This window comes from Biomphalaria glabrata, chromosome 1, assembly GCF_947242115.1.
Source record: "Biomphalaria glabrata chromosome 1, xgBioGlab47.1, whole genome shotgun sequence".
Classification (NCBI taxonomy): Eukaryota; Metazoa; Mollusca; class Gastropoda; family Planorbidae; genus Biomphalaria; species Biomphalaria glabrata.
The window spans coordinates 87,188,495-87,215,580 of record NC_074711.1 but is presented as its reverse complement, the minus strand read 5'-3'; the positions used below and the strand labels follow the sequence as shown (position 1 = coordinate 87,215,580).

The 27,086-nt window shown below is 35.9% G+C and overlaps 1 protein-coding gene across 1 annotated transcript; it reads left to right on the top strand.

Moving 5' to 3' along the window:
• Window positions 1-217: 217 nt before the first annotated feature.
• On the top strand, window positions 218-26,529 carry LOC106054305 (ADAM 17-like protease). Its single transcript, XM_013210115.2, has 6 exons — window positions 218-762; window positions 1,882-2,535; window positions 3,470-3,575; window positions 6,194-6,394; window positions 6,739-6,869; window positions 25,252-26,529. The coding sequence occupies exons 1-6, from the start codon at window positions 305-307 to the stop codon at window positions 25,928-25,930; spliced, it is 2,229 nt and encodes a 742-aa protein (XP_013065569.2). The 5' UTR covers window positions 218-304; the 3' UTR covers window positions 25,931-26,529.
• The last annotated feature ends 557 nt before the right edge of the window (window positions 26,530-27,086 follow it).

Below are 27,086 nucleotides of genomic sequence, written 5' to 3'. Positions count from 1 at the left end.
GGTTAATATACATGACTAAATGCATGACGCGTAGGACGTAATCATCTTCTTTTTTTTGAAGTAACGTCTGTATTATATAAGATAAGATAAGGTAGTTAATATGATTTTTTTTTTGTTTTTGAATGTTTCAATAAAATCATCAGTTTTGTTCTATACTGTTGATGGATCGGCTTCTATTGTATTTGACAATACTAATGTACTACTGGCACACACTGTGACACAGTTCTCATATTGTCCGCACCTTTATTGTTAGTTTTTCACAATTGAAGCTTTCTTTGACTAATTAAATCTGTGTCTAACTACAATGCGAACCTACGTTTTCTCTCTTGTAATTTTCGTTCTTGTGGCGGATATTTTCGGGCATCTCCATTCTGTTTTTCGTCACTTTGAAATACTCTCTCCTGCGCATGCGCAGACCCGCACCAAACGTTGCGCCATGTCCAAGCGCGTGATTCTCAAGACTGTAAAGTTTAGGGCGCTGGGGAAAAACCTTGTTGTGCACTTGGAGCCGGGCTCCCCAGTAATAGATCATGAAAATGTTCAGATCGAAGCAGTTTATAAAAACGGAAGTTCCAGGTCTGTGAAAATAAAGAAAACAGCGTTTTATGTAGGGCATGTGGCAGGTCAGCGGTCAAGCTCTGTGGATGCACTGTATCTGGCCGGGAAGTGGTCCATGATGATTCAAGAACAAGAAATTATTTTTATAGAGCCCCTAAGGAAATATGACAGCAATGGAAGAGTTAGAGATATGATCATATACAGGTATAAGTTAGTTGTAATTCATGGTCGAAATTCATTTACATATAACTGTTGATGGATTAAATTTTGATTCACGGTGCCCCCGCTGTGGGGAGGAAGAGGAAACCGTGTCTCATATTCGTTCTGACTGCCCCAGACTTGCTGATCTCCGCCTCGACAGGTCTGGGAAACCAAAAATTCTCGACATCGGGGTTTCTGTCCAGGGCTTTTGCTAGAGAGGATTTAAGCCTCTCAAGCCCTCACTCAAATGGAGTTTGATGATAATGATGATGAATTAACTACAAAAGACAATATTATTGGATTATTTTGAAGCTGCTAATGAAATTATCTATGTAATTCAGCTAGCTTAAAAGTGAAAAAGTAGCCAAATATAAAAAAAAAATGTAGTTTGCTTTTTTCTTTTTGGTCTCAACTATCCTGAGCTTCACGAGAGTAACACTTTCTATTTTATTTCTGATTAGCTCATTTAACGCTAATCTTTCATGATTACAAGAAGTTTGGTGCACAAATTTAACATTTTTTTTTCTTTGCCACTAAGCACAGGTGTTACAAAGGCAGCCATTACAAATAATAACAATGTATAAAATAACATACTTAGAATTATTAAAATAAAAACAAAAGAAAAGCAACAATGATGTAAGTGGTACGTTGCATCATAAATAATAATAATAATAATACATCGGCCGTGCGATCCTATATATTGAGACGAGCTAGAAATCTAGTTACTAGGACTGTTAAATAGTTCATTTTGAGATTTAAGAAATTTGCATGATTCGCCAATATTGACGTAATTATTATCAGTCTTGTTTTTTTCCATAAGTCTAAGCAATATTCTCATGAATTCTTTCCATTCAATGATTCTTCAATCTTTAGAAACTATTTTTCCAATCTCTTTAGTGGATATTGTCGGGAGGGGGATCTGCGTGACAAAGAAATATAAAAATGCTACTTATATGCATGCATGTCAGGCTTTATGCTTCAATGTATTAATCAAAGCTTTGCATATGTTTCTACATAACATTCGCCTGTTTGGTGCTAAACACCACTCGTGTCATTCAAATTTTTGTAGTGGTATATTTAAAATAAAATTTAAACGTTAACAGAAGTAATCTATCTCTCCAGACAGACTGATCTACGAACAATGAGCAACAACAGAAGCTCGGATCACAATACCTCGAGATCTTTCTGTGGAGTTACCAATGACAACATGCCGCAGAGAAAACGTTTTGAGGATCGCGAAACAACGTGGTCGAGATTTCAGGAACTTTCAAAGACATTCTCGACCGCAGCAGACGATTCGTTACCACCTTTGTACAGGACTTTTGTGCGCTCCAGTGAGCGAGATAATCTAGAACCCAGGATGCCTCGAAGTCCTGTTTTCTATTTCAACACCTGCGACATGCTTGCCATCATGGACACACTGGCGTTCAAGGGCGTCGGGGGAGGCTCCCTGTACAAGAGCGCCAGCATTCTCGTCTACTGGTACCAGCTGGCAGACAGTATCTTCAAGAAGGCGCAATTCGGAATATTCCGCGGGATGCGGCTGAAAATAAAGACTATTTACATCATGACTGAGTTTACTCCGTCCGTGGAGCCGCATTTCAACAGAGACCCCGCCATCGGACAGGTGCATGCAGACGAGGTCAAGGCCTCACTGAACAAGGAGAAATGGTTTAGTCATTACTGCCTGGCACATCTGAGCACAGAACGAAAATTTGTGGACAATATCTTGGGTCTCGCTTCCCTGGCCAATGTTCCGGTCTACGACGAGGATGAGTAAGTAATAACCTTTAACCTTTGACTTTTAAGACCAAAAAAACAAACAAACCGGAAATCCTTACAACATTAAGTGTAGAACTCCTGAAATTGTTCAAAATGACTTTCAAACTTATTTTACATTTTTTGTGATGTCTTCGGGGCTTGCAAAAACCTTCCTTCAGGGAACAGTACCAGGAAAAAAGAATTAGAGGCAGAGATAGCGATGGGAAGCCAGCATAAAATCCAATGCAAAAGACAGAGAGGAATGGAGAAGGACGTCAATAAACTATGTATGGTACATCAGAGGTTTAACAGACTAAGGGAGAGATGATGGTGAAGATGCGATGTTACTTCAGACTTAAAGTATTCTACCACCCTAGCCAAAATCTCCCTCCGGATGAGGGAGATATAGCGACGACAAGGGCTTGAAACCGGGACCATCAAGACCATCGTCCCACACGACCAGGCAGCCATCCTGACATCCTGCAGTGACCACTTCGTCAACACTTCATATAATGTTGACTTTTTATGTTGGACCATTAGAACATTGTCAACTGTTCAGGGAGCTTTGCTAGGCTTGGCTACATATGAAGAGTCTTGAGGTTCGACACCCAACTCGAGCAGAATTGTGTTTATTGTGCGGAAATATTCTTACAGATACCTTCCAACCTGAGCGCTCTGAGCATGAAAGTAGCGCTCTATAAAAGCTATATTTTTGAAAATATTATTGTACTACTTGGCTGACCCAACAGAACTTTCTAGACTGTCTTATTTCGGAAGATTTCTTTGTTGTAAAAGTATTAAACAATTTAGTCACATATTTTGCATGTGATCCTCATTGGAGTGTTGTTTAACTCATAATGCATCAACAATATTGCGTTAGTGTAGTCAAGTTTAAAATATTGTTATATTCAGCATGACGTTAAAAGCCTTCTTCTCTTTCTTGTTTCAGTTATAGATATTCTTTACCTTTTTGGAACGAAGGCATTTGTGCATCGAACGCTAACAACGCAGCCTTTTCCTGTATCCGAATGGACGACAATGTCCTCTCTGATGCTGTAAGTTTTACATGTGGGCTAATTTTGTTTTTATCGTTTTAATAGATCCAGAGCTTCAGAAGTAAAGATAAATACATTCTAGCAAGAAATTTCTGCAGGATAACAGAAAATGAAGGCAAACAGTGCTCAAAATTAGGACCATCGTGACTACAACCCAAATTGCAGAAATCCAAATTGATAATAGGATATATCGTTAATGGTCGTTGTGCTGGCCACATGACACCCTCGTTAACCGTTGGCCACAAAAAAAAAACGGATGACCTTTACAGCATATGTCCAATATATCGCAAGGTCTGAAAAGGATACTTTTACTACTGTATAATCAATGATCCATACTAATTCAAAATATATTGACAAGTTATGTAATTACTAATGATGAGTTATGTATACTAGAATGTGTTTGATAAATGATGAAAGGCCTTGGCGAATTCGGAAATATTTCATAAAATATAATAACAACAATAATAAGGCTTGTCTTGGTGTCCGAAGATTAATGAGGAATGCAGAATTTCTCGTGGCTAGGCATCTAAAAATATATTGAGATGTTAATGGAATACACCAAATTATAGAAAAGTGAGAGAATACGGATTGAGGTTGTACTTCTATAGTATAGCTAGAGACAAGTGAATCTCATTTGCAGATATATTGATTTTAATAGTGATATTGATGTATGAAAATGAGAAAATATGTTACAGTTCGCCACACTGTTAAACATACTTTTTATTCAATATGCTGGTGTCTGAAGTGAACATTTATTTTAACGAATGTATTGATATGAAGGGTTAGACTTAATTATCGGTTAATCAAAGAATAAATGTTATCTTTTCATTAAACACAGGACGCTTTTCTGTACAGTTACTAAAACGTACGGAATGGACTTGTATTGCTTTGAAAGCATGATGAAATGAGCAAGAGGGGATTAAGATTAAGTTTGTTTTATAAACGAAGCAACTCAATTGCGACCCAAGTTCAGTTACTTGTGTTTTGAAGTGGTTCAAGGGACGTAACAACCATGTTTCACTGAGATCGAAGACATTGACGGAGCGCCTAATATCTTTAGAAGTTTAATAAATGAAAAGCTTTTGGAGTGTCCTGCAACCTGGTCACTGGACATTTTGGCAGTCGCATCAATCCTTTACATCTCTCTCTCTCTTTCTTCCTCTCTTATTCCTTTATTCTTTTCACTCTCAACTTTCTCTTTTACCCCTGCTTTCTATTTCTATCTTTTCCTGCATTTAATTTCTTTTTATTCAACATTTTATGACCTTTACTTTATTATACTAAAAGTAAAGTTACCCATTCAGACCTTGAGATTCATGGGGCAAATGATGTTAAGGTCATCTGTTTCTATGGCCAATGGTTAACGAGCAGGGTGTCATGTGGCCAGCACAACGTCCAACCGCCTTTACTTTCCCCAACTAAAGTCAGGTGCCCATTAGAGTTGGGGGGACCCAGGAGCGCCCTAAAAATACCGAAAATCAGAATCCCCAGTCTTCACCGAGATTCAAACTCAGGACCCCAGGTTCAGAAGCCAAGCGCTTAACCACTCAGCCACCACGTCCGTTACTTTATAAGAACTTGTTTATAGAGGTTTTTATGTATAATGGTTACAGTGAATACCCACTACATCGTACTTAAATCAATGTACTTTTTACATGTTTGTACTAGTTATAGTTTGACCGAAGCTAAGTGTACTGTGACATTAGTACTTACTAAATTTCACTGAAGCTAAGTGTATTGTGAAATATGTACTAACTAAAGTTTGACTGAAGCTAAGTGTATTGTGGCATATGTACAAACTGAAGTTTGCCTGAAGCTAAGTGTACTGTGACTTATGTACTAACTGAAGTTTACCTGAAGCTAAGTGTACTGTGACATATGTACTAACTAAAGTTTGACTTAAGATAAGTGTACTGTGACATATGTACTAACTGAAGTTTGCCTGAAGCTAAGTGTACTGTGACATATGTACTAACTAAAGTTAGACTGAAGCTAAGTGTACTGTGACATATGTACTAACTAAAGTTTGACTGAAGCTAAGTGTACTGTGACATATGTACTAACTAAAGTTTGACTGAAGCTAAGTGTACTGTGACATATGTACTAACTAAAGTTTGACTGAAGCTAATTGTACTGTGACATATGTACTAACTAAAGTTAGACTGAAGCTAAGTGTACTGTGACATATGTACTAACTAAAGTTTGACTGAAGCTAATTGTACTGTGACATATGTACTAACTAAAGTTAGTCTGAAGCTAAGTGTACTGTGACATATGTACTAACTAAAGTTTGACTGAAGCTAATTGTACTGTGACATATGTACTAACTAAGTTTGACTGAAGCTAAGTGTACTGTGACATATGTACTAACTAAAGTTTGACTTAAGATAAGTGTACTGTGACATATGTACTAACTGAAGTTTGCCTGAAGCTAAGTGTACTGTGACATATGTACTAACTAAAGTTAGACTGAAGCTAAGTGTACTGTGACATATGTACTAACTAAAGTTTGACTGAAGCTAATTGTACTGTGACATTAGTACTTACACAAATTTGACTGAAGCTAAATGTCCACTGACAAATGGAGTCAACCCATAAAAGTCTTGCTTGCTTATCAGATGTACATTGTCATCTTGACCCACGAGATCGCCCACGGATGGGGAGCCCAGCACGACGACAATTTCCACGTCAGCGAGTGTTTCCCAAGTGAGGAAGACGGGGGCAAGTACATCATGTGGAGGGGACACAACGGGGCCAGGGATCCAAACAATTTGAGATTCTCTCCGTGTAGTGCTTCCTCCATACAAGAAGTCCTTCTGGTCAGTATCGCTTAAGTTTATACCAGTGATGCCCAACCTTATTCATCCTGTGGGCCATTTATATTTCCGACAGTCGTGTCGCGGGCCACATGACCGATAAGGTACAAAAACGAAATGAAATTGACTTCTTCATATAATCATTTTTTCATAAAATCATTACTTCATATAATCATTGCTTCATATAATCATTGCTTCATATAATCATTGCTTCATAATTCAATGCTTGATATAATCATTGCTTTATATAATCATCGCTTCATATAATCACTGCTTCATATAATCATTGCTTCATATTGTTTTTAACATTGTTTGGTACTAACGAGCTGATCTGTAACTCGTTAAAGTACAAGGCTCACAAGTGCCTGCTTCCTGCTCATGCTGTGGTCCACACTTGCGGCGACTCTGTCGTGGAGTTTCCAGAGCAATGCGACGAAGGGCTGAACCCAAACAGTTCCTGCTGCACAGATAATTGCAGGTAGGAATTTTATATCTGACGAGGACTACAACTAGACCATCATTTATTTAACTATATGACATCATCTTAAATGTTTATTTCCTAATTGCTACGAGAGATTTTAGAGGATTCTCTGCCCTCCGTTAAACCCAACGTAACTTTAAAATAAAGCAAAAGAAAACAAAATCACATTCTTGAATAGCCGTTTAGAACCCACTCGTGAAAGTGATAGGGTATTTTTGCTAGTGTAATTTTTTTTATTCATAAAGAGTGTCACCAAAAGAAAGTATTAAATTGTCCCATTTAGATTATATAATCTTGCTTAACATGTCCTAACCTATTCACACCATTAATCACCCATTACTCTACACAAGTCTTATGTCTATTTAGCTAAGTAGATTTTCTACTAATTGATCGGCTAATTTTTTGATTGATTCACGTCTTACCATCAACAATGAATAGTCGTGAAAAGTTTCAGCTTGATCCGAAAATGGGAAGTGTGAAAAAAAAAAAACGTGTGCAAGATTCCACCCAGACAGACAGACGGAGTGAGTTAATATACGTTTTGCAAAAGTACATTTTGTATTGTATTAATACTTGGACTCTAATATATAAGCTAGAATGTAAGGAGTATGTATGTATGTTCCGCATTAAAAATCAAAACCGTTTGACCAATCTTGATACAACTTAGCATTAATGTTCGTCAAGTAATTGGGGGGGGGGGGGGGGGTGTAGTGAAGTTTTAATGTCTTACCAATAACCGTAAGGCCATAGTAATGCATATAAAAAAAACAATCTACATTCATATCCATTAAAGAACAAAACAAATTAATCGGGTAAACCCGTGGTGCGGGTACCAACTAGTCACACACTTTTAAACAAAGCGGACTCTGAACTAGAATGCTTCGTTTGATGTTCTACAAAGTTCTGCTTAACCAAAAGGATACATTAATAACATGAGCAAACCGTCTGTTCGCATTTCTAAACGGGAAACTACGCTTTGCATGCAGTGGCGTAGCTAGAGTATATGATGCCTGGTGCGGGACCTCATCTTGATGCCCCCCCCCCAAAAAAAAAAAAAAGCTAACTAAATAATAACATTGTAAAACCTTACTTTTTTGTTCAAAATAATATGTATTCATTAATCAAATATTGTTAATTCAAAAAATTACTTTTACATAAACATACTACAAGTGAATTTTACGAACTTTCTTGCTGGCAAAAGTATCAATAATGTTATCGAAATCAATTTTTTCCACCAGCTCTTGTTCAATGGACAAAATCGCTAAATTAATGAGTCGTAAATTTGTCATCGTTGATCGCAAGTAATTCTTGATCAGTTTCAGTTTGGAAAAACTTCTCTCGCATAAAGCGACGTTTACCGCAATAGTCAAAAATGGGCGAATCATGAGGACGATATTCGTGACTGAATCATCTAGCTCAGTGGTCTTCAACGGGGGTGATATCGCCCCCTAGGGGGCGTTTTCGAGATTTTGGGGGGCGCTGAGAGCCAAAGGGGCGGTAGGGGGGCGCTGGGCACAAAATGGGGCGGTAAGGGGGCGCTGGGAATAAAGGCGGAAAGAAGAAACTAAAGGTGCTCTGAAACAAAACAAATTTAAAAATTCTTCAACATTAAACTAGATATAGACAAATTATAGTTAACTTGCTTCTAATTTAAGAATAGGAACAGCGTTAGAAATTGAGTTCGGGAATCCCATTTTCTATTTTAAAAATTCTTACTGTTTTGCTATGATCGAAGAGGGTTTATTGTCCATGGATCTCGCGCATATAAACGTTTAAGACTTGATAAACAAAGTAGGTAATACGCCTTTTAGATTATAGTTTATTTTATCTACATATGTTAATATATTAATATGTAAATGTTAATTGCAAAAAAACATTACAGGTAACATTTAATTGAATAATTTAACTTTTTAAAAACAAAAAACATTGATAAAATGTTACGAAAACTCACTGGTATGTCATGTAATATTTCCTTGAGATTTAGGGGATTGCCACTAGAAAAATAGTAAGTTCTACTTTAATGGCATTTTCAGATGAGGTTATGAAACCAAGTCGTCTTCACGAACATATTGCGATATCCAAAAATAATTAAGAATATTCATGAACAATTATAAAAATCTACAATAAAAAAATATTAAAACAAAAAACAGCAAAGCAGGATATGTTTTAGTGGCTTCTTAGAAAAATGCATAGCTTTTTAAAAATTCTTATGATATTGTTGAAAAATTGATTAAAACTAAATTTATTTTAAAACATGTGTAACACAAAAAGACTTTTTTTTCTGTTAGAGATGAAATATTATTTCAAAATTGTCTCGTTATGTAGCTTATGAGGACATATAGGAAACCATCAGTGGTTGGACGCTACAATGACTTCATAGGTAATATAGAATAAAGAACAAATCTTTTCACTATTCACGTTGTGAGTTATGATACACAAGAAAAAGTTTAGCCCGCAATTTCATTTCTATTTGAATCTAATTATAAAACTGTAAATAAAATTCAAACCCATGCCGAAAATAAGCGCATCTTTCAACAGTTTATGAAACAAATGATGAAAAAGATGTTAACTGAAGTTCGCTGGATTTCGAAAGGGGTTTGTTAATTGTTATGGCTCGTTTTTAAGCTCTTAAATAATAATTATTTTTTTTTGAGAAACAGGAAGATTCAACGTTTGGCGATGACTTAAAGCAGGCTAAAAAAAATTGTTTTACATGGTAGGCATCTAACACAAATGAATGAAACGAACCCCCGACTGCTAGGAAGGAGATTGACTTTTATTGATAATATCATTTTCTCTTTTATCGAGATATTAAATTTATTTTAAAGAGTTTTACAATCTCACATAATTTGTTTGTTGACAAATGAATTACTGCCCAAGGACACCGATATCTATATGCAATTCACATATCAATGCTCTATGAAGAAATTAAGATTCGCTTCTAAAATAAAAAAAATATATATATATAAATGACAATTATTAAACATCTGTTACTGACGTTCAAATTGAGTTGCATGAAAAAATAAATGTACAAAATCATGTCTTCAGTAAAAAAGAATGTAAACATAGGTGGTACACAGTGGCGTAGCTAGGGGGGGGGGAGGTGGGAAATTTGAAAATCCCTCGGGCCCTCATTTGAAGGGGGGGGACCCAAATTATTGCTTTTTAAATTAATTAAATTAAATATTACGCAAAATGCATCGGCCTCCAAAGATGTCAAGCCCCCTGGCCCCCCAAACGATGGAAATTCCTAGCTACGCCCCTAGAGGCACAACAGAGATGTGGCTGCATTTAAATGTTTCAGTAAAATTCCAAACTTTGGTCGAAAATGGAATTATGTTTTAGCTATTCCATCAACATACATGGTTAACCTAGATTTAGTGCGTAACAAAGTTAATGAATATGCAAAGAAATAGACTGGATGTAGCAAATAGAGGAGACCTTCGCCTTGCCTTGGTTAACTTAAAGCTTGAAATTTTTAATATTGTCAGACTACGGAGGCACAAGGTTACCATTAGCTTAATTTCATTTTGTAGTGAATTCAGCAATAATAATATTTATATTAAAAATTAAAACTAAATTTACAATTAAACCTAAAAACAGTAGGCCTTAATATTCAAAACTTCAAACGGAGACTATTCTTAGGATTTGAAAGAAAGTCTTTACAATTTATTTTTGTATGTAATCACTGCAAATTATTTGTCATAATTTTTGCATAATGATAATATTGGCTGTTATTGCCTTTAATTCCGAAGATTACGGCTGAGTCCAGTGTTTCACTTAACTACGGAAACCCAACTGCGACCTACATATTTTCCCGAATTTTATGCAGACAAAGCCGTTGTATGCTGGCTTTTCTTTGAGTATCAAATGTTTGTCCCGCAGTTTTTGTAAGAGCTCTCGAACTGTTTCTCTCAGAGGCTATCTGCTGCCAGAGGATGCTGCCAGGTACTTTCCTCTATGCCAGTGAGATCGAAATGGCGCCTGAATAAATCTTTATAGCGCTCACGGGGGAGAGGGGATCCTCAAAGCTCGTCAGTCATAGGCCAAGGAGTTCACAACAATCGCCTTTGGCATGCGGTCGTCTCTCAAGCGGGATAAGTGTTATTGACAGCATAAAAAATAATAGATAGATGATATTTTGTTCAAATTTGCATTCTCACGCTTCTTTATAGCCGTTTTTCTTAGAGGGGGGCGCTGGCGGATTTTTTTAAAGAAAAAATTCGAAAAGGGGGCGGTAGGCCAAAAAAGGTTGAAGACCACTGAATCTAGCTGATATTTATTTATAAAAGAAATTCGTTTTTATCAATGTCGCTAGGAGTACTATCGAGATTTATTTCGACCTGAGGATTTAATAGCTGGGAAGGCGACAAAAATTCATACCTATCTGCTACATCATAAAGTTGCTCGAATCGGATGATTATTTCTTGAACAATCCTGTCCAAGATAGAATAAATTTCCCTTCGTAGCTCTTCTTTGTGTGTAAGCACAGAGTCGTCACTTTTCTCACCAGGCATCTTTTTCTTATGACCAATACGTTTTTGAGGTTCTGTACTGATTCTCAGATCTGAGCACACGCTTTCGGCAAAGGTAATGCTGACTTCAGCGATGTCCTCTCGATTACTACTTAAAAATGTCTCTGATGTTTTTAGTTTGAGTGAGCAGTCTCGAATAGACAATCCTTGTTGTTGAAGGTAGACTTGCGCATCATTAATTTCAGTTAATACAGGAGCACAAAATCCAAGATAGGTGAGGAAATTAAAAGACTGAATGGCAACTAATAATCCATCTGCTTCAGATCTAGTCGATGAATTTTCACATCTGCTAGATATTGTCTCCAGAGTTTCTATAATTTTAGAAAATGTATTCCTAACCATCTTGACGGCTTCTCTGGCGCTCCAGCGGGTCAAAACTAAACGTTTAAGGCTAGTTCCGGTTATATTGATGAGGATATCCCAGCGGTGTGTTGAAGTTGAGAAAAGTGTACCAAAAAAATGTTACCGAATTGACTTCAGCTTCAGCAGCTCGAATTCCTGCTAAATTAAGAGAACGTTTTAAGCAGGCAATGAATAGTGCTTTGGGATTGACTTCTAGAATACGTTTTTGGACACCGTAGTTTTGACCTTTCATGACCGCAGCATTATCATAGCCTTGACCCCTGCAGTCCATTATGTCTAAGCCATTCGAACGCAGTTTCTCTAGAATCATCTCAGCGATTCCAGCAGCATACATGTCCTTTGTGTCGATAAAGTCAACAAAAGACTCACGAACCTGCACCCCGTCATTCTCCATGACAACGTACCGTAAAATTTGGGAAATTTAATCCAGCTTTGAGATGTCAGGTGTACTGTCAAAAATAATAGACAAATATTTGGCTTGTTTTACTTGCTGTATGATTTGTTTTTTACCGTGATCCCCCAATATTGTAATAAATTTATTTTGTATTTGTGGAGACAAGAATGTATTCGGTCTGGAACAAAGCTTAGTTCGAAGCACATGCTCCCTCAAGAGTGGATCGTATTTTGATAGTAATTTTACTAACTCCAAGTCACTCTTTGATCCATGCCGTCAGCCAATTCAATCAGAGATGCCGATTTCTCCGTCTGAGCTTAAAATGGTTTTGAGGCGCTAGCCAGACTAGTCTGTCTTGAGCACTGTTCATAATTTTGTTTACTTTACAGTATTACAATTAACTAGTTAGTTTAAAAAAAATCTCGTAGAAAACAAAGGTTAGCTTATTTAAAAAATTGACATTACAATAGAATTATTTCCAAAATTAAACTATAAAGAATCATAAAGAAATGAATAAACTAAGACAATTAATTAGAGCTAGAGTTTAGTAATATATTTGTAGACTCAATATCTAGATTAAACCAATGGACTAAACAATGAAGTAAAAAAAGTTGGCCTATCTTCTTCTTCTTCTTATATTACAGAGCATCGATCAGTGTAGTAACAACATGTACCGTGTGTCCGAAATAAATCTTGTAAATTTGATTCAAACTGTTCTATAGCTTACATTGTATGGAAGAAATAGTCAGGGAGATGAAACAAAATAGCGACATGACTAGTTTATAAATCGTTAGTTCATATTTAAAATACAGTAGTTTATGTTTGTTCGTGTCCATACAATTAGTCGTTTTTACTGAAACGCTCATGGAAATAGGAAATTAATACACACTGGGGGAATTTCGGTGCCCCTCTCATGGGCGTAGCCAGGGGGGGGTTGGGGTTCAAACCCCCCCCCCCCGAAATGAAATCCCCCCCCTTGGGGGGGGGGGGGGAGATCGGAATTTAGTGAATGATTTTTTGCTTTGATTTTGTTTATTTTAGGTGAGATTTTAATACTAAACCATCAATTGCCCCAGCACAACCAATGGGGTTTTGAGTTTAAAACACCTTACCAGGGGGTTTTGAGTTTAAAACCCCCTACCAGGGGGGTTCGAGTTTAAAAACCCCTACCAGGGGGGTTCGAGTTTAAAAACCCCTACTAGGGGTTTTGTGTTTAAAACCCCCTACTAGGGGTTTTGACTACTTGGGGTTTTTGCAGTTAACGCCCCCCCCCCTCTTCTATAAAACAAAACAAAAATGCAAGCGAAAATCCCCTAATTCCAAGAGCACAGTTAAGGGAGATTTTTATTTTAAAACCCCCTCCAAAATTTACGATAAACCCCCTCTTCAATATAAAAAAAGTTAATTACGCACTCAAAATGTTATGAGCGTAGCTAAATGGGTTTTGACTTAGTTTTTAGTTTAAACCCCACTTCAGCGGGGTTTGAAGGTAAAAAATACCTCTTTAATAATAAAAACAAAGCAAATTATACACTCAAAATGTTTTGAGTGTAGTCAAAGGGGTTTTGAGTTTAAACTCTCCTCCAGTGGAGTTTGAAGCTAAAAAGTACCTCTTCAATATAAATAAAAGCAAATTACTCACACTAAAATCTATGAACGCAGCCAAAGGGGTTTTGAGTTTAAACCCCCCGCCAGGGGGGTTTGAGGCTAAAAAATACATCTTCAGTGTAAGAAAAAAAAGCAAATTACGCACTCAAAATGCTATGAGCGTTGCCAAAAGGGGTTTTGAGTTTAAACCCCTCTTCTACAGATGGTGTTTGTTTAAAGTTTAAAACCCCTCCAGATGGTTTTGAGTTTAAGATCCCCCTACAGAGCATTTTGAGGTGGAAAACCCCCAACAGATGATTTTGACGATAAAACTTCTCTTTTCGATATAAAATCTAAAGCAAACTACAGTCACTTAATTCCAAGAGCGTATTCAAGAGTGGTTACACATTTTTACCAGTGGCAGGGCTCCCTTAATAAACTGTAGTGAATAGTCATCTGCCGAAATTGAAAAACACTAAATGTGGCTCAACAAAGATGGCTAAGACAGATTTTAGTATAGAGATCGGGTTTAAATCAAGGAAATCCTATGCCGAACTGGGAGTCGACCCTTTAGTAAGATTGTGAGAGAGCGACGCATGAGGTTTGCGGGACATGTTCTCCGACAAAATGAATTACGCATAAGAAGAGTTGCAATATCCTAGTACAACTTGACGCCACTCATTCACTGAGGTCCTCATGGCAGGTGGGAAGAGGCTTCAGACATTACCAGTGACAGATTTTTATGGAAACAGCTTGAAGTCAAATGCTCCGAACGGCGCGGTAGGGTCTAAGTCAGTAAGAATAGCACATTAGGTTTTTGAAATAAAACTTTTTAATAGCAGGAAAATGCACTGTAGATACCTCAGAATATGCATTTTGTTGGCTTTCAATACCAGAAATAGTGCTTGGCGGCGGGGCTTCGCCCCGCGCTAGCGCTCCCCAGACCCCATTGCTAGTAATGGCAGGGAATCTACAATTTTATGGAAACATCTTGAAGGCAAATGCGCCAAACGGCGCGGGAGGGTCTAAGTCAGTAAGAATAGCACATTAGGTTTTTGAAATAAAACTTGTTAATAGCAGGAAAATGCACTGTAGATACCTCAGAACATGCATTTTGTTGGCTTTCAATATCAGAAATAGTGCTTGGCGGCGGGGCTTCGTCCCGCGCTGGGGGAGCTCCTAGCGCTCCCCCAGACCCCATTGCTAGTATTGGCGGGGAATCTACAATTTTTCCACTAACTCATGGAAGAACCTATTCTAGGGCACAATAAACGTCTTCCGGAAGAATGAAGGGTCAGAATGCAATAAAGGTTATGTACACGCACACATAAATATATATAAAAAAAAATTCGCGGGGGGGGGGGGGGGGGGGGAGAGAAAAAAAATCCCCCCCCCAAACCCCCCCCCCCCCCCCGAAAAAAAATCCTGGCTACGCCCGTGGCCCCTCTCCACTTGGTGCCCTGTGCGGCCCGCACCACCCGCACATTGGTAGCTACGCCACTGTTTGCATGTCTTGACGAGCTCAGCAAAGAATCAACTCCCTTTTTGAAGCATTGTAGATCAAACAGAAAACAAGAAGGTTGCGATACGAAAGAAGAAGAAGAGGAGGAGGTCTGTCACATTTCTGTCAGTAATTGCCACTTAGTGTCAGCGCCTACCGCTGTGTCGGCTGTCATGTCAAAACTAAGTGACTGTTTATCACGCGAGAGTTGTGGGTCTACAATCTACAGGGATGCAAACTTTAGGGAAGAAATATCACAGTGGGAAATAATCATTATCTGTGTGTCTATCAGACGGCTATACTTGTGATAATTACTTTTATAAACAATACGGCAGAAATAAAGTTATATGTTAAGCAGCAATACTGATAATTTATATCCTAGTGTCTTCTCTTTCAGAATGTATGCATAAGCTTTGAAACCATATCATGTTACAGACATGACGATAAAATAATATTATTGGAAATATCTATTTGTCCATATAGTACATGACGGCGGGAATATGTGGCGGGCAGGTTTAGACCCGGGACCCTAGAGACAAAAGTCCAGAGCGCCTACCATGTGATCAGCCAGCTATTTATTCACCCTTGTATATAGCAATCTGGTACCCCATATTTTTACAATGTTGAATTTTAAATTTTATTATTTATTTTACGTCGACATTATTCATCAGCGTTAAGTATTTTCTACATTGTTGACCTTTCACCTGTGTTTGTTTGTTACTTAAGTATTACCTCAGTTTGGACATATGTGCACAGGACCTGGAGCGGAGGGTCCTAAAATTATACATTGATTTTTAATAAACTTTGTATTAATAAGAACAACACTTTAAATTAGAAAAAAAAATTAAATAAACCATTTATATACAGCTTACCTTAATGAATTAACTTGAGAAGCCGTCTAAATAAAATTTTATAACATAATTGAAAGTCATTAAGACATCACATCATCAGTGACATCACTCTTTGAAGGCTCATCACCTAATTCTCCACCTTGACTCCATCTCTGTCAATCTCTGCAGCCTGTAACGGTGTAATGAAAATATGTAATGACACAAGATGCGTAGAAGTTGATGTGAATCGGGTTTTTCCTAAGTAATGTGACGAGTAAGAACAGAGTAGGATTATGAACAAGAAGAATAACGGACAAGACGCCTAAGAGGACGCTAGGCTAGCGACGACAGAGGACTGTGCCCTTTTTATTGTTTATTAAATTGTTGAAGTTACCAGCCTGCGTTATTAAGTATATTCTTGATTCATTCTGTTGTTGTGTCATATGGACTCGCATGCACCATTAACATATATATACTCATCAACAAAATAGACCATCAACAGATGTGGCGACCCACGACGGCCAGGGCGTCATTTTGATCTACAATCTAGTTAACTTCGTGTTCTGGATATATCTATCTACAATTCTACACTTGGCGAAGTACACTGGAGAAGTACTGGATTAACATTCGTTTATTTCTACTAGATCTACCCTACGTCTGTGCTAATTATCTGGACTGCAGCTGGATTTTGGCATCTTTGTTCCAGTGGATCTAGACTTTCTATTAGAGAAAATTCGAAACCGTTACCAGCGTCTAGCTTTGTCAGCCAGGTTAGATATTTTTAGATTGAACCTGGATCTATATATAGATCTATATTGACTATATTGTGTCTGAATCCAGAACTATTTCGTCCGTGTAAGTGATCTAGGGCAGTCCGTCGTCAGTATACCTCTATCTAAATATATATACCTCAAGAGTGAAGATACCTCATTTTGTCAGGTTTATCTGTTTATTGTGAGTACGGAAAGTCATCTGAGTCTACATATCTAGTATCTACAAGCTGACCGTTGGAGTCACCTTGTCAGGTTTGTTTTTCAAGCTATTAATTGACTGTTGCAGTGTTGCTGAGCTTACAATCTAATCTACACACGAGTGATGGTATACCCTACTACCACACTGCGTGACCATCTAATCAACTTGTAAAGTTGACTAATTTATATTCATCAAAAGAGAGAGTTGGACTTAGTCATTTTTTTTACCTCTCTTGAGACAGCACCACCAGCTTGTCTCAATATTGACTTATGTTCCTGACCTGAAGACAGAAGCCAGCACCAACAGATCATCAAGTGGAACCGGAACCTTGGAACCTGACCAGAGGACTTTATCTGAGAACCGTACCATACTGTGGCAGCAACAGGAGAGATTGGCCTAACTCAGTACTGCCTGTCGAATAGCCTTTGTGGGAGCACACCTTGCCTTGCCTAAGACAAAGACAGTGGGGAACTTGTGTGGAACTGACCGTTGTAGCTCCGTGGACTGAACAAAGGGGATCTAACTAAAGATAAGTTTATTTTTTCTCTCCATTATTATTAAATTAAGTCTATTAGGGACAGTAGATCTTTGTTAAGAGCAGGTTGCCTGATAAGGGCGTCATTATAGGACACATTAGAAAGTGGACCTGCTCCATTTAATAAAGTCTCGATGATTGTTTAGATTGTCTTGTTTTGTTCGTATCCACGTACATTTTATTTTTTTTTAGAAGTCAGGTGAAGTCATCTTTATTTGTCTCTTTCAGTGTATACTTCCTCTAAAAAGTCTCATCTCATTAGAATAGATTTATTTTTTTGTGTCTTATTACGTTTATTTTACATTATTCTTATTATATATTAGTAATTTTATCTTAAGTAGATAAGGTAAGCCACGTTTAATCTAGATTATAAATTCTAGATTGTTTCCAGGTAGTAACTAAATTGTTATACCTATGAGAGCCTTTGATCTATTTTATCCTGAAGACAACTGAGTCTAAGGAGTAATTATTTATATATAGATCTTTTGCCCCGATTAATCGGTTGACATTATTTTATAGATGTGTTTAAACACAGTCTAATTGGTCAGAATAAAATTTTTTGTCAGTATCACTGGATTGTGATTTACTGTTGGAGGTATAATATTGATTTATCTATTTGAAGTTGTATTGAAGTTGTATTGAATCTAGACTAGTGACTAGAATAGTCCTAGGGGTATTTATTGGCAAGAAGAAAGTCCATTGAATTAAGTATTGAGGTATTGATATTTGTTTATGTGGCCTAAAGTAAGTCCACTGAATTAAGGTGATATAAAATTTGGAGTTGTATTCAAGTATTGTGGCTGTGAGTAAGTCCACTGAGGTAATATTTGTTGATATAACATTGAGCAAAGGTATTTAAATATATAAATATATATATATATATTACAAGAAGTATTTGAAAGAAAGTTTTTGTGAAAACTAAATTGTGATATTTAGGCCAATAGGGAGGTCATATCAAAACTATATTGAGACATTGTTTAAAATAAAATAAGCATAATGGCAACAGCTCCAAACTTTGATTATATGGAGACTTTTCGCCAGCAAATTATTGCTGAGGCTAAACAGCTAGAACTTAAAGGAAAGGACCTAACTAGCTATGTACAGCAAATGGTGACAATAGAGAGAGATAGAATAGATAAGATAGAAATGGAAAAGAATAAACTAGATGCACAATTAATAAAAGAAGAAGCAGATAGGAAATTACAATATGATCTTGAGAAATTGAGAATTGAAGCTGAACAAAATAAACAAAAAGTTAATAGCAATAATACTAATGATAGATCTAATACTAATACTACCAATGCCCCAGACAATCACATTGAAACCAATAATAGTAATAATCACACAAACAACACTAATATTTCAAGTGATAACAACCATTGGTTGAGGAAAAAACTACAACCCTTTCAGGAGGCTAGAGATTGTATTTCAGACTACCTAAAGAGATATGAAATTAAAATGGTTAATTGCAATATAAGGGAGGAAGAGTGGTCTCAAATTTTGTTAGACTTTGTACAAGGGCAAGCTCTTACAATTTGTCAAAACCATAATCATACTGTACAAAATAGCTACCAAATTTTAAAAAAGGAATTGCTGAATGCATATGGACACAATGCCAGCACATTCAGAAAAAAATATTTTGAAAACACACCTTCCAATCAGATAGAACCACAAACCACTATAAATTTGGAAAAAGACTATTTTAATAAATGGCTGGGATTTGAGAAGATTGACAGTACCTTTGAGGGATTAAAAAATTTTATATTACTTGATAATTTTGTAGCTAAGTGTGACCCGCAATTACAATCATTTATCAAAGAAAGGAATCCCAAAGTTTTGGATGATGTTACTGAGATAATAAGAACATATAAAAATGCCTATCCCAACAACCTTTTTTCATGTAAAGATAAAAAGAATATTGATCTAGTGGGATATACACAGGAAAACAATGAAAGAAGTAGAAATAGAAGTAGGGATAGCCAACATTTTAGATATAGCAATAGTAGAGATAGGTCAAACAACAGGGATGTTACATGTTATAGATGTGGGAAAAAAGGACATATGGCTATGAGATGCAGGGGAACACAAAACAGGTCAAACAGTAGGAATAATTATAATAGATCAAGTAGTACACATAATTACAATAGGACAGATAGTAGAAATAATTACAGAGCAGACAGTAGGAATAGGTACAGCAATTACAACAACAATTACAATAATAACACATACAATAGGAGTAAAAGCAGGGAATATAAAAATAGAGATTCTGACAGAGTGTTTTTTGTTAGGGAAAATAAAAACAATTTTGCTTTCTACCCAGCTTTTATTAACAATGTTCCAATAAAGGCAATCCGAGATAGTGGCTGTAACACACTCGTGGTTCGGGCTGATCTCATTGAGGCGCAATATTATAGGGGATATACAAGGAAAGTGGAGTTGGCAGATGGCAGTATAAAGGAATTTAAAGTATTTAAAGTGTTTATTGAGACACCTTTTTACACTGGCCATTGTGAGGGAGTAGCCATGCCTAACATGAGACATGATATGTTAATTGGAAACCTAACGGGTTTGAAGGAATGTTCAAGACAGGAAATTGAAGCATGGGAAAAGAAATATGAAAGGTTACAGCAGAATAGGAATACTGAAACAGAAAATTACATTAGTAATATGGTAATAACCAGATCTAAGAACAAGCCAAAACAAGAAACTCAGGAATTTATTGATGTGAATGATGAAATAGTTAATGGTGAAGAAGATAAAGAGAAAGAGGTTGAAATACAAGGTCAAAAACAAGATGAAACGCAAGCAGAAAAACAGAAAGATGGAACTGAAGAAATGAAAACAGAAGAATTGAAAGGAATAAACAAATTGGCTCAAGAACAGAAACAAGATAACATCATTGGGAAAACATATGACAGAATTAGTGATAGGAGAAATAATAACCCAATGGAGAAATATGTCATAGAAGAAGGAATACTATTTAGGAAAACAAAAATAAATGATAGAGAAATAAAACAATTAGTCTTACCACAAAAGTATTGGAAGGATGTCATGATTCTGTCACATGACAGTAATTTAAGTGGACATAGGGGTATAAAGAAATGTTTTAGAAATTTAGCAACTCAAGTATTTTGGCCTAAAATGAAAGGAACTATATCAAAATACATAAGATCATGTGATATGTGTCAAAGAAGGGGACTTAAGGGTAAATTAGGTAAAGCTCCATTACAGTCAATGGATGAACCAAATAAACCATTTCAAAAAATAGCAATAGACATCATAGGACCTTTAACTAAAACAGAACATAATAATAAGTACATATTGACAATAGTAGACATGTTCAGTAGATATCCTGAAGCAGTGGTATTATCCAATATAGACACAGAAAATATTATTAATGCTTTAGATCAAAAGTTCATAGTCAGACATGGGATACCAAAAACATTACTATCAGACAATGCTTCTATGTTTACATCTGAGTTATTTAAAAGATGGACATTAAAATATGGTATAGAACACATTAAATCATCGCCATTCCACCCGGAAGCCAACGGGCTTTGTGAACGCCTAAACAGTGTTATAAAAAGATCCTTAGCTAAAATTGTAGAAAATAATCAGAAAAACTGGGATCACTATATTAATTTTGTTCTATTTTCTATTAGAAATAATATTCATGAGGCAACTCAATTTTCACCATATGAGTTAGTACATGGAAGGAAACCTAGAGATGAAATACAAATTTTTAAAGAAAGTTTGATCTTAAATAAAATAGAAAAGGAAAATGACAATGAAACAGCATTAGATTTAAAACAAATATGGGCGGAAGCTTTTGAGAATAACATGAAATATAAAGAAACAGTACATGAGAACTTAAATGAAAAAAGAAAATTAAGAACATTGGAGGTAGGAGACAAGGTATTACTTTTGGTAATTGACTTAAAAAACAAATTAGGAAAACAGTGGAAGGGTCCATTTGTTGTTACAAATAAAACAAGTGAAGTAAACTATAAGATTAATATGAATGGAAAAATAAAAACATATCATATAAATAATTTGAAGTTGTACAATGAGAGAAATGAAAATCAATTTCAAAATTTGGATACAGAAGTAAACAATGAAAATCAAACTCAAAAGTTAGATACAGAAACTGTGGAAAATGAAAATCAGGTAGATGAATGTTTAATTGTTTTAATCAATGAGGAAACTAATGAAAATGATATTAAAAATATTCCTATACTAGAAACTAAAGATAACCAAACATGGGAAAAACTGAATCTAGAAAATTTATCTCCAGAAAAAACAAAAGACATAATAAATGTAATCAGTGATTTTAAAGAAATTTTTTCCAGTTTGCCAGGAAAAACAAATATCATAAAGCATGACATAAAGTTAAATAGTGACAAACCTATTTTCATGAAGCCTTATAGGATTCCATTACACTTACAGGGAAAAGTTAAAGATGAAATAGACAGCTTATTAAAACTAGGAATAATAGAACCATCCAATTCAGCTTATGCTTCACCAATAGTTATAGCAAAGAAAAAGAATGGGGATATAAGGTTATGCATAGATTATAGACAGTTAAATAAGATAACTGAATTTGATCCTTACCCTATGCCTAACATTGATGACATATTACACAAATTGTCCAATGCTAAAGTATTTACAAAATTGGATCTGACAAAAGGATATTGGCAAATTCCTTTAACCAATAGAGCTAAACCTTATACTGCATTTATCACTCCTTATGGAATATTCCAATGGAACTTTATGAGCTTTGGGCTTATAAATGCTCCAGCTACCTTTAATAGGATGATGATATCAGTTATAGGTCATAGAAAAAATGTAATCTGTTACTTAGATGATATATGCATTTTTCATGAGGATTGGAAAGAACATTTAAAAGGAATTAGGGAGATTTTTGAGTTAATTAAACAAAATGGTCTAACAGTTCAAGCAGAAAAGGTAGAGATAGGCTTAGAAGAAATCACATTTTTAGGACATAGAGTTAAAAATAATACTATCAGTCCCATTGAAGATAATGTAAAGAAGATATTAGAAATAGAAATACCAACAACACAAAAACAGATTAAATCAATACTAGGGATGATAAACTATTATAGAAAATACATACCAAATTTAGCAGAGATAGTTGATCCATTAAACCAGTTATTAAAGAAAGGACAGCCTAGAAAAGTGACTTGTAATAGAAAGTGTGTAGAAGCTATAGAGAAAGTTAAGCATATTTTTTCTACAAATTTGATATTGAGATTACCAGATGTTTCTAAAATATTCTATGTCACTACTGATGCTTCTGGTAGTGCTATAGGAGGTTGTTTGATGCAACAGTATGATAAATTACACCCAATAATTTATGTAAGTAGGAAATTATCTGATACTGAGAAGAGATACAGTGTCATAGAGAAGGAGGCTTTAGCTGTTGTTTGGGTTGTAACTAAGTTGGAAAGCTATTTACTGGGAAACAAATTCATATTGTTATCTGATCACAGGCCTCTAAAGTTTATGCAAGAAAAAAGTATTAAAAATGGTAGATTATACAGGTGGTTTCTAATTTTACAAGAATATAATTTTCAATTGGAGGCTATTAGGGGAGAAATTAATATTGTAGCTGACATGTTGTCAAGAGTTACCGTGAGATAAACTGTTGTAAATAATGATTATTCATTTTGATTTGTTTATGCATGTATATATATGTATATGTTTTAGTCAATGGGTATGAATAAGTTGTTTATATATGGACTATATATTTTATTTCCTTTAAAGGAAGATAACTCAGTAAAATATAACTTGGGAATTTTATTAAATCAAGGGAGATAACTATAAAATTTCAATAATTGAAGTCAAAGGTGTAAATTAAAGTAAGTATGATCATCTACAGTCATTATTTTTTTATATAATCATTATCATTCATTAGTAAAAGGCTAGGTCAGTTTGGAAATGGTAAGTGGAGAGAAAATATACTTATTGGTACCCAACAAAAAAGTTAAGTAGAATAATTTGGAAAGCTGTTTTGACACAAATATTACATTTTGTCTGACAGGAAAAGTTTGGTGTGATGTGAGGCGACCAGCCATGAACATATAGCCAATGACAGTATTTACTCTGAAAAACTCTGATTTATGCCTATGGAGTCAGCAAAGGTATCTTCGTATGTGGACTATATACATGTGTATTTACTCTGAAAAACTGTTTTATGTCTGTGGAATCGACAAAGGCATCGTCGTATGGGGACTGTATACATGTCTTGATGGACTTAATACTATTGGTTGGTGAAACTATTACACTGTACTATACTATTTCATCGTCAATGACATGAGTGATGATTAGAACACTATATACCGGATATTTTCTTACCAATAACTGTATTGGAACTGTATTGTTTTCTTGGTGTCAACATTCAACTACAGTGTGAACTTTGTGACATAGGAACATGGACAATTTTACCAGGGAACTGATGAAGATGGGAAACATTATGATGTCCATCAAGATCAAGATATATGTTTGTTTTGTCTTTCCCCAAAATTTTGGCCATATATATTGTACAGACATGACAGTAGGGATAGTGTTTTAGACTGAAAAAAAAAAATTGACAAAATTTTTTTTTTTTGATAAAGGGGGGAGGAAATATGTAATGACACAAGATGCGTAGAAGTTGATGTGAATCAGGTTTTTCCTAAGTAATGTGACGAGTAAGAACAGAGTAGGATTATGAACAAGAAGAATAACGGACAAGACGCCTAAGAGGACGCTAGGCTAGCGACGACAGAGGACTGTGCCCTTTTTATTGTTTATTAAATTGTTGAAGTTACCAGCCTGCGTTATTAAGTATATTCTTGATTCATTCTGTTGTTGTGTCATATGGACTCGCATGCACCATTAACATATATATACTCATCAACAAAATAGACCATCAACAACGGTAGCATCCAAGAGTTTTTAACCATTCCAACTCCTGGTAGAATATTTCGTCTAGTGTGTGTGTGTGTGTGTGTGTGTGAGGGTTTGTTTTACTTTTGTTATATTTCGTCTAGTCTGTGTGAGTGTGCGGGTTTGCTCCGGTTATGTGATACCTTACTAAGAATAAACACAATTTATATTTTCAAATTAGTTTTTTTTATTGGTTGCAAGAACTTGCATAAAACATATTGCACTTATAAAACGGAGCAAGATTACTTCATTGTGAGCCTTAGTAGTTGACGCTACAAAGTTCTTGTAAAAAAATTTGTATTGAACTAATGAAGTATGATCTGCATTGATTGGTTCGGATAAACTCCATACGTTTTAGTAGTTCTTAGAAACCTAATATCACTTACAATATTAGTCATTGCCCCTAACAACACATGAATCAGTCAAAAAAAAAAAAAAAAAAAAATAAAAATAAAAATAAAAAATTAATTAATCATTGTTAATTAAGCAATTATGTTTGATTTTGAAAAAGGGTGTAAATTGTACAGTATTGTGAGATATGTCTGTAACTGTACAGTTCGTACTCTTATATAAAAAGTATTATATAATTTTTTTGAATTTGTATTTGATATCTTCATGACGCAAGTAATACAAGAAGGATAAAAGACATTGTTATGTTAGCTTAGTACTTAGAAAGTTCTATAGATTTTTTACATTAATTTATTGAATTTGCAGGTTAAAAGATGGCGCCGTGTGTTCCCCGTTCAATCACCCCTGTTGTACTAAGATGTGTGGCGTTGCGTCAAAGACACAGAGGTGCTATCAACCCCGAAACCTGACCTGCGTAGCACCGTCCTACTGCGACGGGGAAAGCTTCTCACAATGTCCCTCCCCGGTGTCGCTGCCCGACGGCCGGGACTGTGAGGACCGGGGAACATGCTGGTCCGGGAAGTGCCTGAGCTACTGCGAAAATAAGGGCCGGACCTCGGAGCGCCCCGTCTACCTGGAGTCGTGCACCTGTGACACGGACCGTGTGGCTATGTGCTCTTTGTGCTGTAGGGCCCCAGGTACTAACACCTGCATCCCCACCCCAGACCACCAGGACGAAGGGATGCCCTGCTTGTTGGGATTTTGCAAGAATGGGAAATGCGAGGGGACCTTTGAGGTCAACATGAACTTTGTCAGCATGGGCGGAGGGCAGAGCTTGGCCAAGAGAAACATGGTCTTCATCGTTATTGCTCTTACTGCGCCCCCATTCGCATTGGTTGGTGTAGGCCTATGGCTTCAGGATCGCATTAAGAAGAGAAAAAAGGCGAAAGACAAAGCAGAATTGAGTTGTGTAATAATTTCGTCTAAATTATCTACTTCTGCCGGAAGTAAGATGGTGATTGGACATGAAGAAATTGACCAGTGACTTATATTTCTCAGTACAGATTTTTTTTTTTTAAATGTAGAGCTAGCATTTTATTTTAATTTTTGCCAGAAGTCTAGAACACAAAATGATGTCATGTCACTATCTATCTTTGAAAAAGATTTTTCTGATTTTCTTTTTTTAATTTTTTTTTTGCTGCTTTAGATTTGAGAATTAGGATAGCTTATATTATTAAAGTACTGTTACATTATTCCTTGTCGGTACGTTCACAAAAATATCATGAAATATGAAGGGAGGCCAAGCACCTTATGTACAATAATTCTTGAAAACGCAAGACCCAGTTGCCACCTTCATTTTTTGTCTCATCTGATGTAGATAAATATAACACTAAAAACTATACATGATAGGAACGAGCAGAGTACCACAAATAAAATGTAACCACTAACTTGTAAATAATGTTTGTGGTGATATGACACTACCGACTTCTGTACGAACTGGTTTATATAGCTCAAATTTTGTGTATTAATGTGGTTCTTAATATCATGAATATGTATTTTTTGTTTACATTCCAACTCGTATGAAGCCAGAAATGTAATTAATTTTTAACTGTATGAACAATAATAACAATAATTCAAAATCTAGATTTGCATTTATTTATTTTTTTCTGTCATAATTTCTCAAAAGTTGGTCACCAGGTCTATACGATCTTTATATTGAACACGCATACGTCATCAGGTATTCCCGCAAGTTAAATAGTTAAAAAATGAAATAGACGTTCAAGAATATTTTGCGCACCGTGTTCAAAAATCTACTATGTCATGTTTTCTTAATCTCGTATCTTAGTCAAGACAGCTGTCTTTTAAATTTGCCATGTCTTGATCTGCATAGCCAAACTAAAATTGCACATACTCTTCGGTAGATTTATACATGGGCGTAATCAAGGCTTTTCTTTCGGGAAGTAGGGTAATAGAAGCGTGGTAAAAAAGTGTTCCATTCTTTTTTTTTGAATTATCGTTTATTATTTGGAACAAAGAAATCGTCCAAAGAGACGCTGGCTGGAGAAAGTAAAAAGAATAGACCAGCCTCTCTCTTGATATCCTGCCTAGACCAGCTGCTGACGGGAAATGGAATGATTTGCGGGAACTAGCAAAGCACCCTTACGGCAAAAGTCAAGGGACAGACAAGAGATTAAAGAAAG